The 17,036-nt window shown below is 44.4% G+C and overlaps 1 protein-coding gene across 5 annotated transcripts in view; it reads right to left on the bottom strand.

Moving 5' to 3' along the window:
- The window catches only part of CACNA1E (calcium voltage-gated channel subunit alpha1 E), a 964,825-nt gene that overhangs the window by 48,759 nt on the left and 899,030 nt on the right, over nt 1-17,036 (bottom strand). For 3 of the 5 annotated variants that reach the window (XM_075320594.1, XM_075320596.1, XM_075320599.1), the window contains 4 exons: nt 13,921-14,012; nt 11,864-12,029; nt 977-1,104; nt 531-627 (listed from right to left, as the gene is read on the bottom strand). In XM_075320594.1, coding sequence (XP_075176709.1) covers nt 531-627; nt 977-1,104; nt 11,864-12,029; nt 13,921-14,012 — 483 coding nt within the window. The remainder of the gene's footprint in view (nt 1-530; nt 628-976; nt 1,105-11,863; nt 12,030-13,920; nt 14,013-17,036) is intronic. The other 2 variants (XM_075320595.1, XM_075320598.1) reach the window with 1 other exon arrangement.

Here is a 17,036-nt window from a genome sequence, read left to right as displayed (position 1 = left end):
GTTCTTCGGCTGTGTCGAGGCGACCAGGTCATCGTAGGCACACCCCACAACTACTTCTAGTTGTGTGTCAGTATTAGGTCTGCAATCCGTTAAGGATCCAGCCACTCTGCTTATTTTTTGGGTTTCCGAGTTTTTGTCCTTTTTCTGATCCTCCTTGATCACTGAATCATAACAATGCTGTCTTCAGCTTACATCACAAAATCCTGGTGACAGATTGCCTTTAAGTCTTCTATCAAAACCTTTTTTTGCTCTCACTTTAGTTTTACAATCTCAAAACCTTCACTGCCTTCACTGATCAATACTACCATAATATTGAGTCCCAGGGACTAGCTTGGGTGCAGCTGCTGATTTAGGGAATTAGGGAGTGAAAATCACTGTTTAAACCTGGAGGCAGCAGCCCGAGGTCCCTTGCATGGTGCAGTAGTGGAGCGGTGGAGGGGAAGGGACAGTTAGGTGAAGGGAAAGGTGGGAAGGTAGAGGTAAGCTATGCCCTTGTTGAGTGGAAAGGGCTGAGAGACTGGGCACCAAACCTTGCATGCCACCCTGTAGGGGCAGTTCTCTCCTAGGCCGAGCGGAGGCGAGATGACTCGGACTAATTTGTACATATCCTTATAGGGTATCCTGCCACTGGAAGAGAAGCACAGGCATGTTAATCAGAGCACAGCTCAAAATCAGGAAGATGGAGAGACCTCCATAGCCAGAGGCAACCCCCCACAACTTCAATCACTGCACCATGAGAGCTCCTGGGGCAGCAAAAACCCACATACTGCAACGAGGCTGCAGTGTATTCTGGGACATGGGCAAGAGCATGGGTATAGGCAAGGAAAGGAGACAAGTATCACGTGATCCATTCTGAGATAACAGTGTAAAATAAAGAATAATAAAGGCCTCTGGTTTTAATCCTTATAGAATGAATTCCATGTGTCTGAGGTTCTCTGAGGTTTGATATGACAGTAATGTTAGGAAGATAATTTACCAAGCTGCTCGATCGTATTCTGCCCAGATCCGCACAAACTCGTCCAGGTGATGGGGCCCCAAAATGGAAGAGTCTCGTGTCAAGTATTCAAAGTTGTCCATGATGACGGCCACAAATAGATTTAACATCTAAGGAATACACGAAAAATGTGATCATTGATAATGTTACCATATTGTCACCTAAAACACGGAAACTTACAAAACTCATCAAAATAGGAAAATTCAAAGCCACTCATGCGATAGCTTAAAAAATGGAGCGGGCAATTCACCGCTAAACACCGGGAATCAGCAGATCATCCGTCTCCCACCAGCTCAGAGATCGGGGGCACTAGCACAATGAGGAGGATAGGGCTTTCCAAACAAGCGGGCCGCTGAAATTCCAAGCGTAAGCCCTTGAGAGCAAGCTCCTCTACTTAGCCACAGTGGGGAGCGGGGCCCGGAAAGCTCCAGGCTGACAGGCCACAAGGGACACTCTAAATTACGGTGCCAGGAGGCAGGTCAAGACCACCAGGCAGTGCTGCAGGGGACGAGACCCGGATGAGCTCCCCTCAGGAGACAGCGGCAGTCAGAGTGAGTACCAATTGATCCCTGCAACCAGGGAGCCTGCGCTTCCCCTGCACCCCACACCACCATCCTGAGTCCCGGGATCATCCCCTACCCGTGGAGGGCCACGTCACCTAGCTGTCCCCATCCATCACACCGGGTACTCCCAACGTCAGCAGTGGTATTCCCAATTACCGTACACCATGGGTGGCGTCACAAATTATATATACCCCCCTGTAAATACCCCCTTCTTCATTTGGAGAGTGGCCCCTAGCCCCCGAGTCCGGAGACCCTCGAGCCACGAGCAATCCCCCCCCGGATCCGAGCGGTTCAATCGCTGCAGGGGTGGCACAAGAGCATCTGAGCATGGTAGTGCCCGCTCATCACTAGTTACCAGTACCAAGCACCCGAACATGGTAGTGCTCGCTCATCATTAGTTACACCTGAGCACCCGAGCATGGTAGTGCCCGCTCATCACTAGTTACACCTGAGCACCCGAGCATGGTAGTGCCCGCTCATCACTAGTTACCAGTACCGAGCACCCGAACATGGTAGTGCTCGCTCATCACTAGTTACTAGTACCGAGCACTCGATCATGGTAGTGCCCGCTCATCACTAGTAACTATGTAACTCTATACAGTACAGACCAAAAGTTTGGACACACATTCTCATTCAAAGAGTTTTCTTTATTTTCATTACTCTGAAAATTGTAGATTCGCATCGAAGGCATCAAAACTATGAATTACCACATGTGGAATGAAATACTTAACAAAAAAAGTGTGAAACAACTGAAAATATATCTTATATTCTAGGTTCTTCAAAGTAGCCACCTTTTGCTTTGATTACTGCTTTGCACACTCTTGGCATTCTCTTGATGAGCTTCAAGAGGTAGTCACCGAAAATGGTTTTCACTTTACAGGTGTGCCCTGTCAGGTTTAATAGGATGGATTTCTTGCCTTATAAATGGGGTTGGTGTAACAGTGTGTCCCTCCCCCGCCGGTGCTCATGGTGTAATAGTCTGTCTCTCCTTGACTGTCCTGTATGTACTACTGGTGGGGGATTGTTTGTTCTTCTCAGCATGGGACTTCTTCAATCTACAACTTGGTAAACTGAACAGAGACATGAGTCTAAAGTCCATTCATGTATCAAATGTCATCAAATGTCCAGGCAGAGTTGGGCCCACCTTAGGGGCTGATCCCAGGAGAGAAGAACAATGAGACCCATGTTAGGTTAGTTTGTTGGATCTCGGCTGGAGAAGGACTAGGATCTATAGCTGAGGCTGGATCCTAGAGCCTGTGTATGGACTGTTACAGACTGGAGATCAGTGGCCATGTGGGATTGTGTTTTGTTGTTCACCCTGTTGGACTCAAGGAACTCATATAAGGACCATTGCCATATTTTCCCTGGCGCTGGAATACCGGGAGGCGCCCCTGGATCTTTTGTTTTGTTGTGGACTCCTTGCAGACTTTAAGGATTTATATTTATGTTTGGTGCTTTATCTTTGTGGTTCCAATAAACCCCTTTGGATTGTTCCTTGGCCTGGCATCCTTCACTGCTCTGTCGCATACCCCGTCACAAACTGGTGGCAGTGGCGGGATCAGAGCAGAAGAAATAGAGGACAACGGCCCATCAACGTCTGAAACCAGAACTTCAGGATACAGGAACTGGACTATGTCGAACCTCAAAACAAAGGCCCGTGAATTAGGAGTTGGCTACAAAAGACTCTCCAAGGAGCAACTAATTGAGGCTTTGGAAAATGCTTGCTTGCAAGATGGCACCGAGGAACAATTTCCACAGCAAGGACAGGAAAGACGAGAGCTGGAGGTAAATACCCAAAAAAGTCAGTAGGTTGTGTGGTATGAGGAGGACATGGCACTGCTTGGAGATGAGGTCACCATTGAATATAAGATGGATGCTATTCCCAGAGCTCAAGAGAGGGCATTGCTGGAGAGGCAGTTTGCCGTGGAAGCAGCTAGAGGCTCCAGACAAACTATAACCACAGCACCAATTATGAGGGAATTCTCCAGAGTGTCCCGCAAGGACTTTAAGCCATTTAATGAAGCTGCAGGCGACATTGAGGGCTTCTTCCAGGACTTTGAGCATCAGTGCCGATTAATGGAAGTCCCAGAAAGAGAGCGAGTGAGACACCTCTTGGAGGTGGAGCTGCCGACGCCTATAAAGTTATGGACCCTAAGTGGAATTGTGAGTATGGGGAGATAAAACAGACCATTCTAGAACATTATGCCGTGACACCAGATACTTATAGAACTTTAGTTCCGTACATTAGCCTGTGATGGGGAAGTGTCTTTCAAGATGTATGCCCACAGACTGAAACAAGTATGTCATCGCTGGCTGGAGGGAGAGGGGGCCTTAACTTGGGAGACGTTCGTCCAGGTCATCCTAAAAGAACTGTTTTATGCCAAGTGCCCTACTGAGATCCGGGAATGGGTGCGCAAGAAAAGACCAGAGACACTGGAACAAGCTGCTGCTCTAGCTGATGAGGTGCTCACTATCAAACCTCAGTAGAAAAAGCTGCTAGCAGAGGGAGCAAAAATGACCAGCTCCCCAACACCAGAGGTTCCTTGTCCTTCAGTGTCCAATGTTCCTCAACCTCCTAGATCACCACCTCATATGGATACCCGTGTGTATGTGCCTCCAGTTGTTTCTACCACATTTTCTGGAATGCGAGGAGGAGAGAAAGTAGAAGAGCGAAGATGTTATAGCTGTGGGCATCCCGGGCATCTGCGGACCACATGCCCATCTATCCAGTGGAGTCATCCTCCAAATCGACAACCACCTCCAGCACCTGCACCTCTCTATCAGTCACCAAGGTCTCCTACCTACTTCTCTAGAATGCAAACTGGCAGGAGTGAGATGCAGCGCAGATGTTAATTAATGTGGGCAGCCTGGTCATCTGCAAGCTCACTGTCCAGGTGTTCGGAGGCCGAACAGCTGCAGACCACCTTTGCCTGTCCATTATCTACAGACTCCCTCAGTAGGAGAAGAGCTGGATTCACTCCCTGATGATTTGCCAAGTGACTCTGATATGTTGACTTCCCTACCAGGAGTCTATGGGGTGCGAGCCACAGCCGCCCGTTCTTATGATCTTCAGCATAAACATCTACAGGAGGTCGTGCTGGATGGCCAAAAAGTTGTTGGTTTTCGTGACACTGGGGCTTTTCTCACCAGAGCAGATCCTCGAGTAATTCAACCAGAAGCAATTTAAAAGGGATTAGGAATTGCCATTGAATTGGCTGGAGGTACTCAGAGATATATTCCAAGAGCGAGTGTGACCCTGGATTATGGCTTTGGGGCAAAACAATGCATAATTGGTGTGATGAGCGGCCTTCCTGCAGACATTCTCCTAGGCAATGATGTGGAAGATCTACAATGCCAATTTGTGGGTGCAGGAAGCAGAGTTTAAGTGAAGGAGGATACAAACTGGAGCTGAACATTCAACCCTACATCTTCACCATACAATATAGAAGGGGCAGCCAACACCAAAATGCAGACGGATTGTCCAGGCAGGAGGAGCCCCGAGTCAGGTCCACCATGTTTACGTGTACTTGACAAGCGACCTGTTGAGGTCACTAGTCCGTACACAAATTGAGTGGGGGAAGGGGTTGTAACAGTGTGTCCCTCCCCCGCCTGTACTCATCGTGTAATAGTCTGTCTCTCCTTGACTGTTCTGTTTATACTACTGGTGGGGCATTGTTTGTTCTTCTCAGCATGGGACTTCTCCAATCCACAACTTGGTAAACAGGACAGAGCCAGGAGTCTAAAGTCCATTCATGTATCAAATGTCATCAAATGTCCAGGCGGAGTTGGGCCCACCTTAGGGGCTGATCCCAGGAGAGAAGAACAATGAGACCCATGTTAAGTTAGTTAGCTGGATCTTGGCTGGAGAAGGACTAGGATCTATAGCTGAGGCTGGATCCTAGAGCCTGTGTATGGACTGTTACAGACTGGAGATCAGTGGCCACGTGGGATTGTGTTTTGTTGTTCACCCTGTTGGACTCAAGGAACTCATATAAGGACCATTGCCATATTTTCCCTGGCGTTGGAATACCGGGAGGTGCCCCTGGATCTTTTGTTTTGTTGTGGACTCCTTGCAGACTTTAAGGATTTATATTTATGTTTGGTGCTTTATCTTTGTGGTTCCAACAAAGCCCTTTGGATTGTTCCTTGGCCTGGCGTCCCTCACTGCTCTGTCGCATACCCCGTCACATTTGGGACCATCAGTTGTGTTGTGCAGACGTCTGGTGGATACACAGCTGATAGTCCTACTGAATAGACTGTTAAAATTTGTATTATGTCAAGAAAAAAGCAGCTAAGTAAAGAAAAATGATTGGCCATCATTACTTTAAGAAATGAAGGTCAGTCAGTCCGAAAAATTGGGAAAACTTTGAAAGTGTCCCCAAGTGCAGTGGTAAAAACCATGAAACGCTACAAAGAAACTCACATGAGGACCGCCCCAGGGAAGGAAGACCAAGAGTCACCTCTGCTGCAGAGGATAAGTTTATCCGAGTCACCAGCCTCAGAAATCACAGGTTAACAGCAGCTCAGATTAGAGACCAGGTCAATGCCACACAGAGTTCTAGCAGCAGACACATCTCTAGAACAACTGTTAAGAAGAGACTTTGTGCAGCAGGCCTTCATGTTAAAATAGCTGCTAGGAAACCACTGCTAAGGACAGGCAACAAGTAGAAGAGACTTGTTTGGCCTAAAGAACACAAGGAATGGACATTAGACCAGTGGAAATCTGTGCTTTGGTCTGATGAGTCCCCATTGTGCGACGCAAAAAAGGTGAATGGATGGACTCTACATGCCTGGTTTCCACCGTGAAGCATTGATGAGGAGGTGTAATGGTGTGGGAGTGCTTTGCTGCTGACACTGTTGGGGATTTATTCAAAATTGAAGGCATACTGAACCATCATGGCTACCACAGCATCTTGCCGGGGCGTGCTATTCCATCCAGTTTGCGTTTAGTTGGACCATCATTTATTTTTCAACAGGACAATAACCCCAAACACATCTCCAGGCTGTGTAAGGGCTGTTTGACTAAGAAGGAGAGTGATGGGGTGCTACGCCAGATGACCTGGCCTTCACAATCACCAGACCTGAACCCAATCGAGATGGTTTGGGGTTAGCTCGACCGCAGAGTGAAGGCAAAAGGGCCAACAAGTGCTAAGCATCTCTGGGAACTCCTTCAAGACTGTTGGAAAACCATTTCCGGTGACTACCTCTTGAAGCTCATCAAGAGAATGCCAAGAGTGTGCAAAGCAGTAATCAAAGCAAAAGGTGGCTACTTTGCAGAACCAAGAATATAAGACATATTTTCAGTTGTTTCACACTTTTTTAGGCCTGTGCCACACTCACGTGAAAAAAACGTACGTGTGATGATGTCCGTTTTTGTAGTCCGTGTTCCGTTTTTGGAGTCCGTTTTTCCTCTCCGTGTAGTGTCCATGTGCATTACGTGTGTGTTACGTGTGTATGTGTGTACGTTTTTCTGTGCGTGTAATATGTCAGTGTGTGTTCTGTATGCTTTCCATATCTTGTCCGTTATTCACATCTTCATCAAACGAAGTTAATGATTATTTGTTGGGAATAATGACACATAGGTGGATTTGATTAGCACATTCTTTTAATTATCCACAATTAATTAACCTGCTGGTCTTTTTACTTGGATATCCAATGTGTTTGGATATACACTACAACCATGCCATTATCCACGGAGGCCTTAGTATTTTTATGTTGGATTTTGTAGGGTACCTTGGCCACCTGCAAGTATTTAAATTTGTAGCAAACTTGATTTGAGCCACACGGACACGGACCGCACGGATAGCACACGGACATCATCCGTATCATGTACGTGTCAACTTGGACCCATAAGATGTAATGGGTCCGTGAGTACGTGATCTCGGAGCAACACCGACACGTCAGTGCTTTTTCAAAATGGACACACGTATGCACGGAACGTACAAACGCTCCGTGCAAAAATACTGACGTGCGGCTTTTACCATGAAAATAAATGATTCAACGTAAGCACGTGTCTCCGGTACGTGCAAAAAATGGCAAACACGGACCGGAAGCACGGATGTGTGACGGAGGCCTTAGGTATTTCATTCCACACGTGTTAATTCATAGTTTTGATGCTTTCAATGTGAATCTACAATTTTCAGAGTCCTGAAAATAAAGAAAAGTCTTTGAATGAGAAGGTGTGTCCAAACTTTTGGTCTGTACTGTATTTACTTTTGGATTGTTTTTTTCTTTTTTTGCCAGGGTAATTATTTGCTTTATTTTAACTTTTATATACATTTTAAATTTTTTTGTTATAGTTTCACTTTTTTGTATTTCTTTCATAAAATAGGTTAGACATTGTATATTTCCATTATTTATAACCCAGAATTAGATGTGAGATGTGAGATGTTACCGGACTTCTTTCTTTCTTTCTTTCTTTCTTTCAACAATAGTGAATGTGTAATATTTATTGTCTGTCAAAATCCATATTTAATGAAGCTTCAGCTTTAATTATATCACAAATGTGAACTTCCTCGATTCCTTATTAAATAATTAAATATTAGACGGTGTTTAGTTTTTTGGGTTTTTTTTGCACATATTAGTTAAGTCGGACGTTTCCCGGCTGCTGTTTGTCCTCAATGTATGAAGCACGGATTGTACAACTAACAAAACTGCTGCCATAGACCTCAGAGGCTTCATTAGTATCAAACATGAGAGGGTTAAACACGAATTAGTCTAAGCTACGGAATTCTCACTCTTTCTACTTTATTGTAAAAGACACAGGAAATTAAATCCTTGTGTCATGCTCTGCCCCTGAGGACTTTAAAGGGGTTGTCCCCTACTTTTACACTGATGGTCTATCCTTAGGATGGGTCATCAATGTCTGATCGGTTGGGGTCTGACACCCCGCACCCCCACCAATCAGCTGATTTTGGTGCTAGCGGTGGCAGGCAGCCAGAAGTGCTCAGTTCCGGAGCTGCTCCGTCTTCTGATAGTGGCTGAGGCCGAGTACAGCACATCCATCTACTATTGATTTCAATGGGAGGCAGATGTGCAGTATCCAGCCGCGGCCACTATCAGGAGACGGAGCAGCTCCAGAGCTGAGCATTTCCTGCTGTCTGGTGCCGCCGCCATCACGGGAACAGCTGATCAGTGGGGATGAGGGGTGTCGGACCCCGGCCAATCAGACATTGATGACCTATCCTAAGGACACACCATCAATGTAGAAGTATTGGACAACCCCCTTAAGAAAGCTTCATGTTTCCCTTCTGACACTTTATTCTCTTTTCAGTAATTCCAAATTGTATCGGAATCTAAGAATTGTCTTACAAATGAATAAAATGTATGATTTTTATCGACCTTCTATTTACATCTATGAGATGTTAATTTTCATAGGTCTTGTATCTGGTGCGAATCCAGTTAAAAAGGATTTATGAGATCAGAAAAATTGTGACTGCATTATTTTTCACCGCGAAACTGTACCACTGGGTGGTTTCTCTTCATCAGCATTCTGCCATCCCAATAGGTACATGAACTTCCTTTCCCTCACATCCCAGAATGCATCACACCTGCTTTTGTTCTATGGGTGGACTGTCCTGAATTGAAAGCTTTCCTCTCCATTTTATCTGTATGCATTTTAACAGACAATAAAACAAGTTCAGAGCCGTCTTGTGACCTCAGCTGCTATAGACGGATTAGCAACCAGTGGATAGCAAAGAATACAAAAGGGAGATCCCTAGTGCGAAACTTTCAAATTCTTTTTCAGGGGGTTGTCTGAAAGTATAATATCGGTTAAAACCCGAGTAGTGCTATTTTTTTGGGGAAAAAAAAAATCCCTTTAAAGAGGACCTGTCACTTGCTTTAAAAAATGTAATTAAAAACTTTGTAAAAATTCCTGATCTCCCCTGATTCTTCAACTTTTTTTCCATTTTCAACAGTTGTTGAAAAGTTATGTATTCAACGTCTTTGATCAACCATGTTGAAGACTGTTCTGAGTGGAACCTGTGTTGTTAAACAGATGTATGGTCTTGGCCATCTTGCTGCATCTCAGTTCCAGGCTCTTGGCAATCTTCTTATAGCCTCAGCCATCTTTATGAAGAGCAATTATTCTTTCTTTCAGATCCTTAGAGAATTCTTTGCCATGAGGAGCCATGTTGAGCTTCCAGTGACCAGTATGAGAGAGTGTGTGAGAGATAACACCAAATGTAACACCCTTACCCCCGATTCACCCCTACCACCGAGTCACATGACTCTGGGGAGGGAAATGGCTAATTGGGCACAATTTGGCTATTTTTACTAAAGGGTGTACTCATTTTTGTTGCCAGCGGTTTTGACATTAAAGGCTGTGTGTTGACAAAAGCCGTACACTGACTACTGTACATTGTATCAAAGTGTCAGAACTTCAGTGCTATCCCATGAAAACACATAATAGCCAATTTACAAAAATGTGAGGGGTGTACTCACTTTCGTAATATACAAGAGCAGATTTATCTCCAATATATGGTAAGTGTATTCAGCATAAGAAGCACAAGTGCGTTAACTGAAGTGTTTACATCTGACAAAATGTAAGTGCATATTATGTGTAAGGAGCAATAGGCGCGTGAATAACCTCCCTAAGAGCCGATTTACTTACTTTCAGTGCGGCACGAAATAGCCCCATAATTTGCATTTTGCTGTCAAACACTTTTATATCAGCAGCAGCTCAGAACCGAGCAACACGGAATTACCATTATCAGACCCGCTCATGTGTCATTGGTTGTGAACTGCGGGATTACCGGAATATCATTTCAGATAAACATACAACTGAGCGTAAAATGTGTTTGGGAGGAAACAATGGCTATCGGCCGTGCCTGTATCTGGAGGAGCCGCGCGTAAAGTGTTTGGGAGTAAACAATGGCTATCGGCCGTGCCTGTATCTGGAGGAGCCGCGCGTAAAGTGTTTGGGAGGAAACAATGGCTATCGGCCGTGCCTGTATCTGGAGGAGCCGCGTTCTCTACCGGAACATCAATAATACAATGCATTTATAATTAGATGGAGTTTAGTGAAGCGGAAAACAAACTCTTCTCGACACATTCCCTGAGTGATTAGTGGCATCGGTTTGGATTACTATAGGTTATCTGATTTGCAAAAAAAAACATTACCGGTAGTCACATCTTCTTGTAATATTGTGCACACAATAGAAAACTATCGTATTTTTCGGATTACAGTATAAGATGCACTTTTCCTCCAAAAAATTTGGGAGGAAAATGGGGGGGTGCATCTTATAAGCCGAATGTAGACTACCGAGAGGTGGTGGAGAGGGGTCACAAGAGGCAGGGGCGATGCTGCGGGCGATGTGCTGTTCTGCAGGCGGTGCTGATGCTTCTCGCTGTGAGGGGTTAGGCAGGGGACTTCCTGAAAATGTTGGCGATGCAGGCTTCAAATTATAGCACCCGGAGTCGGCGCATGCACATATTGAGATCTCAGCTCAAGATCTCATCTGCACAAGCACCACTTCCGACTCATTGATCTCCCAGCAGCGGACTTAAGGAAAATGGCGCCCGGAGGTGGTGTGTGCAAATGAGATCTCGATTTGTCATTGAGCCAATAGCTCTGAGTGCCATATCTATGAAGCCCGCACCGCCAACTGTTTCTGGATGCTCCTGCTTCACAGCGCCCGCAGCAAGCATCCACTGTCTTATAAAACGAAAAATACGGTACTTGTATTCAGGGCTGAAATATAGGAATGTGACCAGGAGCAGAAACAGACAAAAGATGGCCCCTATCTAAGAACAATATATGGGCCCTTTGCAGTCCAGTAGCTCATCATAATGTACAATTCCTCCTGCTTTGGAGATGGACGGGGCCTCCTTACCACTTCTGCCCTTATGCGGTTGCACTAAAGGTATGTCCACCCCTGACCTTGGCCACTAAGGGAATTCCTTCCATGTTCCCAGGCTGGTTCATATGACTTGCTTGTTAAAACCAAACCCTTTGGGGAGAACAGATTATCCAGAGGGTGGAAGGAAGCTACTTATTTGGGTGATGCATAGACTTTTCATAAAAGTGATAAAGGCCATAGCCGCACATGCATATGGCTCTAAGACTATGTTGGTTGTTGAATCCACTGTCCTCATAGCTCCCATAGGCTTTAGGTAAGAAGACAACATGCATATGTGGCCACCTAACTGGTTCTGAAAGAGTGCTAGGTGTGTTCTGGGTCTGAAATGTGGGTTAGGAACCTCCATAATATAATTCTGAAGTTCCATCAAACCTCAAAAAAGGATCAAAATGAAATAAAAAGTTATATAATAAATACTGAAAGCGATATCAGAGGAGACTTACCAGAAATGAGCAAAAGAAGATGAAGGAAACAAAGTAGACATAAGCCAAGTCCGTGCCGCAACGTTCATTCTCAGTGTGTCCCGAGAGCGCACTAGTGTCGGGCTCACAGCCCTTATCACCGAGGCATGACAACATGATCTCCTGCCAGGCCTCTCCGGTCGCACTCCTACCATCAAAATAACAATTAATGAAGTTAATTACAGAATTATAAAATCAGGATGAATTTATTATTACTCATTCACAATCCTCCACTTTTCTATCTTTTTATTGAAAAATGAATAAAAGAGCACATATACTAAATAATTTCCAGTATGGGGATGTAGTCAAGGTGATTGTGCTCACTTTTTTGCCAAATTCAGAACTATTGATTATTATACATACTTTTGTATATAAATTGCATTCTATTGACCATTATTTACAGCACATTATAATATAATCCGGAGCTGACGTCATGATTCTTCTGGATGCATTTGGAAAATGTCAGTGGGACAATAAGCTTTTTTCTTCTGAATTAGGGTTTGGTTCTACTTGCGTTTTGCAAAGATGAGTGCAATCCGATAAAACATCAATGATTGCTCTCACTCTAGTGCAAAACTATGGAGCAAGCGTCCATCTGCGACTGATTTCGCATACTATATCGGCATGCGGAATGGATCGCAGCATGCTGTGTTTGGCAGAGAGTCTTGGCGCACGCACCCCCATAAAAGTCTCCTCTGAACAGATGACTGTTAATTTGAGGTGCTGTCAATTTGTAATTTCTGAGGTTGATAACTTTGATGAACTTATCCTCTGCAGCAGAGGTCATTCTTGGTTTTCCTTTCTTCAGGCGGTCCTCATGAGGGCCAGTTTCATAATAGCGATTGATGGTTATCAAGACTGCACTTAAGGATACCGACCGTCAAACTTGTAGCAATTTTCCTGACTAGATTACCTCCACATCTAAAAGTAATGATGGGCTGCCATGTCTCTTTATTTAGTTGAGTGCCATATTCTAGCATAAAACACTTGTGGAGTAGGGCTCAAGACTGTATGGAGTTTTTTCCCAACACTGAGTCTACAAAACACACCTGATGAGCGCAAACACTTTCTGAAAGCCAGTGAATCCACAAATTAACTCTTGCTGAGGCATAGCAGTGCATTAGAAACCATTCCAGATTACTGCTTCAGTGAATGCCGAGGGTGTGTAAAACTGTCAAGACTCAAAATGCGTGAACTTTGAGGAACCTAAGGATTAACACACATTCTAGCTTGTTTTACACATTTCTTTACTACCACTAAGGTGCAGTATATTGAACAAGTAATCAAAGGATTGCAGATTCAAGTCCCCTAAGGCCAGGGGACGAAAAAAATAAAGTAAAAGAAAATCTACTTAAAAATAATTTTAAAAAATTAAAACTCGATTTACCTCCCTTTTCCTAGTTTAAAAATAGAGAAATAAAAAAAACTAAATTTCTTTTGCTGCACTTGTAAAATAATACACCATAAAGATAAAAATATAACACTACGAGACTTGCCATGTTTTAGTTGTCACATTTACCCCATGAAATGCAATGAAAAGTGATCAAAGCGTCGTATGTGTCCCAAATGGTATAAAAAAAGTATGAAAAAAAAAGCCCTCACAGAGCGCCACTGACAGAAAAATAGTGGTGACAGCAGCCCGATTTCTGGGTTGATGTTTTTTTTTCTCATAATTTTCAAGTTTATTATCAGTATTATTTTACTGACCTGGAGAATCGGGTTGTCAGGTTATTTTTACTGAACAAGAACGCCAGAAAACAAAACGCAAAATCAGTAAAATGGATGATGTCCCAAAAAATACAACTCGTCTATCAAAAACAAGCCCTCACATGGCTAAGGCGATGGAAAAATATAAAATGTATGGCTATCGGAAGAAAAGGGACTCAAACAATTAAAGAGGTTAAAGAGTGGTGCATTCTGATTTTCCCCAATTCAACGACCTCTACTTCCAGTACTTTACTGCTGATTTTTATTTTTCAACTGGATAAAATAGGAATTGTAACAGCTACTATCTGGTGGCCATGTTTGGTCAAACCAACCTGAAAAGGAGCATAAGGGAACTGAAGAAGCTTCTGAAGTTGTTGTGTCTGTTGATGTGGCTGTCCTCTTCTAGACGGATGTTTCCAAACACCTAAATACATAAGACTCATAAATTAATACATATTTTTAGGTAGGCTTAGTTCAAGGTGATGGCTACTAATCCATAAGTATAGCTACATAAATTTAAAGGGATCCTGTCACCAGATTTGTCCCCTATAAGCTGTGGCCACCACCAGTGAGCTCTTATATATAACATTCTAATATACTGTATATAAGAGCCCAGGCCGCTGTGTAGAACGTAAAAAAAATATCTTGATAATATTCACTTAGGGAGCTGTCCAATCCGATGGGTGTCGCTGCTCTCCAGTCTGATGGGTGTCGCTGCTCTCCAGTCCGATGGGTGTCGCTGCTCTCCAGTCTGCTGGGTGTCGCTGCTCTCCGGTCCGATGGGTGTCGCTGCTCTCCAGTCTGATGGGTGTCACTGCTCTCCCTTCCGATGGGTGTCGCTGCTCTCCGGTCCGATGGGTGTCGCTGCTCTCCAGTCTGATGGGTGTCGCTGCTCTCCGGTCTGATGGGTGTTGCTGCTCGCCTGTCCGATGGGTGTCGCTGCTCTCCTGTCCGCTGGGTGTCGCTGCTCTCCGGTCCGATGGCTGTCGCTGCTCTCCGGTCCGATGGCTGTCGCTGCTCTCCGGTCCGATGGCTGTCGCTGCTCTCCGGTCCGATGGCTGTCGCTGCTCTCCGGTCCGATGGGTGTTGCTTCTCTCCGGTCTGATGGGTGTCGCTGCTCTCCTGTCCGATGGGAGTCGCTGATCTCCGGTCCGATGGGTGTCGCTGCTCTCCGGTCCGATGGGTGTCGCTCTCAGGTCCGATGGGTGTCGCTGCTCTTCGGTCTGATGGGTGTCGTTGCTCTCCGGTCCAATGGGTGTCGCTGCTCTCCGGTCCAATCGGTGTTACTGCTCTCTGGTCCAATGGGTGTCACTACTCTCTGGTCCGGCTCCTCCTCTCTGCTGTGATCACCATCCTCCTCCTTCCCAGCCCATTATGGATGACGTGTCCTACATCATCCACACTGGCCAGCATTGAGGTCCTGCGCAGGCGTACTTTGATCTGCCCCTGCTCACGGCAGATCAAAGTATTGTAGTGCACATGCGCGGGCGGTCTTTCACCTTTCCTCGCGCCTCTGCATTACAGTACTTTGCCCTTCCCTCAGCAGGGCAAATCAAAGTGCAACAGCACAGGACTGCAATGCCGATCTGTGTTGATGACGTAGGACACATCATCCATACTGGGCTGGGTAGAAGGAGGACGGTGATCACCGCAGCGAGCAGGTGCCAGATCGGAGAGCAGCAACACCCATCGGACCGGAGCGCCCCCTAGGTGAGTATTATAAAAGTGTTTTTTAGGTTTTACACAGCGGCATGGGCTCTTATGTATAGTATTCTGGAAGGCTGTATATAAGAGTTCACTGGTGGTGGCTGCAGCTTATAGTCACCAAATCTGGTGACAGGTTCCCTTTAAATTAGGGAAAATACATTTGCTAAGCGATAACCGATTTTTCCTCCTCTCTGAGTCACCACGTTCCAATGTCCACTGTGATTCACAGGCACCAACACAACAGATTAAGTCTTTTCGCTCATGAAATATGACCAAATGACATCAGGAAGGGCAGTGCGTGCTGGCACCTTCCATAGAGATGCCGGATTGTGTGCTACTGTAAGTTACTGAGAGCTTCAGCCTGTACATATCGTCTGTGTCAAAGAGGATGAACTTTATTATAAGGATGTGGCCAATTCAACTCGTGCTTTTGACCATCTACACAATGATGGTGGTGTGAATGTGTTTCCTCACATAGGCCCCGAATCATGAAAGTGCTTTCACCAGAAATCTGTTACATAACATTGTGTAAGTCACAAACGTTTGGTGCAACTTGAGGTTGGGCATATTATGACTTTTGTTATTTCCACGCCAGCAGTTTGGGCAGGACAGGGGCGGAATTGGGGAATAATGCCACATCTTATCTAATACGTGATGAGCAGTGATGTTCCTTATGCCAGAAATGTTACTACATTCTCTAACCGGAGTAAACTTTGTAACGAAGCACGTCGCCTTTAAGAATTGCTCAATTTATTAAGATATGTGCAAGATTAACCAATCCGGTGTCTTCGACTCCAGCAAGCCCACTCATCAAGATTGGCATTAACAATGCTGGTCTTGATGAATTTTGGCCACAGAATGTAACAGGAAGTTATCACCAGAAAATGACGTTGTTTAATTAAGGTTTTTGTGTTAATTTTTTTTGGGCAATGTTTTTATTTTTCACATTTCACAATCTGTTTTAATAATAAAATATTGAAATTTTGTCATTTTCACATTGGCCACAGGGACATTTTTAGACTCTCTAAGTTCCTGCTGTTTCAGGAAACAACACATGTACATACCACAATGGTCAGATCTCAATCACAATTAAAAAAAAAAAATGATTTAACAAAAAATTCTGATTTAAACAATCAGTCATTTTCTGATGATAGATTCCCTTTAAAGAAAACTTGTTGCCTATTGACAAGTCTGTTTAAGAACCTCTCGCCTCAAACATCTGTTTTCCTAAATATTTGTATTCCCATAAAATTACAATTTTGGTGACCCTTTCCTTAGAACCCTGTGTCCTTCCCTTCCTAGAAACCGGCTGTTACAAATGGGGTCATGTTCCTCCGGACACCAATATTGTCCAATCAATGGTCCTGTGTCACCCATTTGACAAGAAGAATGGTAACACCCAGGAGGAATAAAAGAAGAGCGGCACAATGCAGCGTCATTAGAATGATTTCTCCAGAATTTGTAATTTCATGTCACGTAAAGAAATCTTCTCTAAACAGGCAGCAATGAATAGACAATTCATGTTATTGCAAGATAAACTAACAATCAAATTGTTAATAGGGCATGGCTGTTGGATTAATAACAGTTACCAGCATTATAATGTTGAGGATAAGAATTGAGTAACCAAAAATACTTAATTCAGCCATTTCATAGACTCAGGTATATAGTTTAGTAGATGTAAATTAACACACATATTTATGAATGCCTTTGTTCTTTTTACTAACACGTATATATGTATATT

The sequence above is a fragment of the Anomaloglossus baeobatrachus genome, chromosome 8 (genome assembly GCF_048569485.1).
Source record: "Anomaloglossus baeobatrachus isolate aAnoBae1 chromosome 8, aAnoBae1.hap1, whole genome shotgun sequence".
In the NCBI taxonomy this organism is placed as follows: Eukaryota; Metazoa; Chordata; class Amphibia; order Anura; family Aromobatidae; genus Anomaloglossus; species Anomaloglossus baeobatrachus.
The sequence above is the reverse complement of the archived record's forward strand: the minus strand, read 5'-3'. Positions and strand labels throughout refer to the sequence as shown.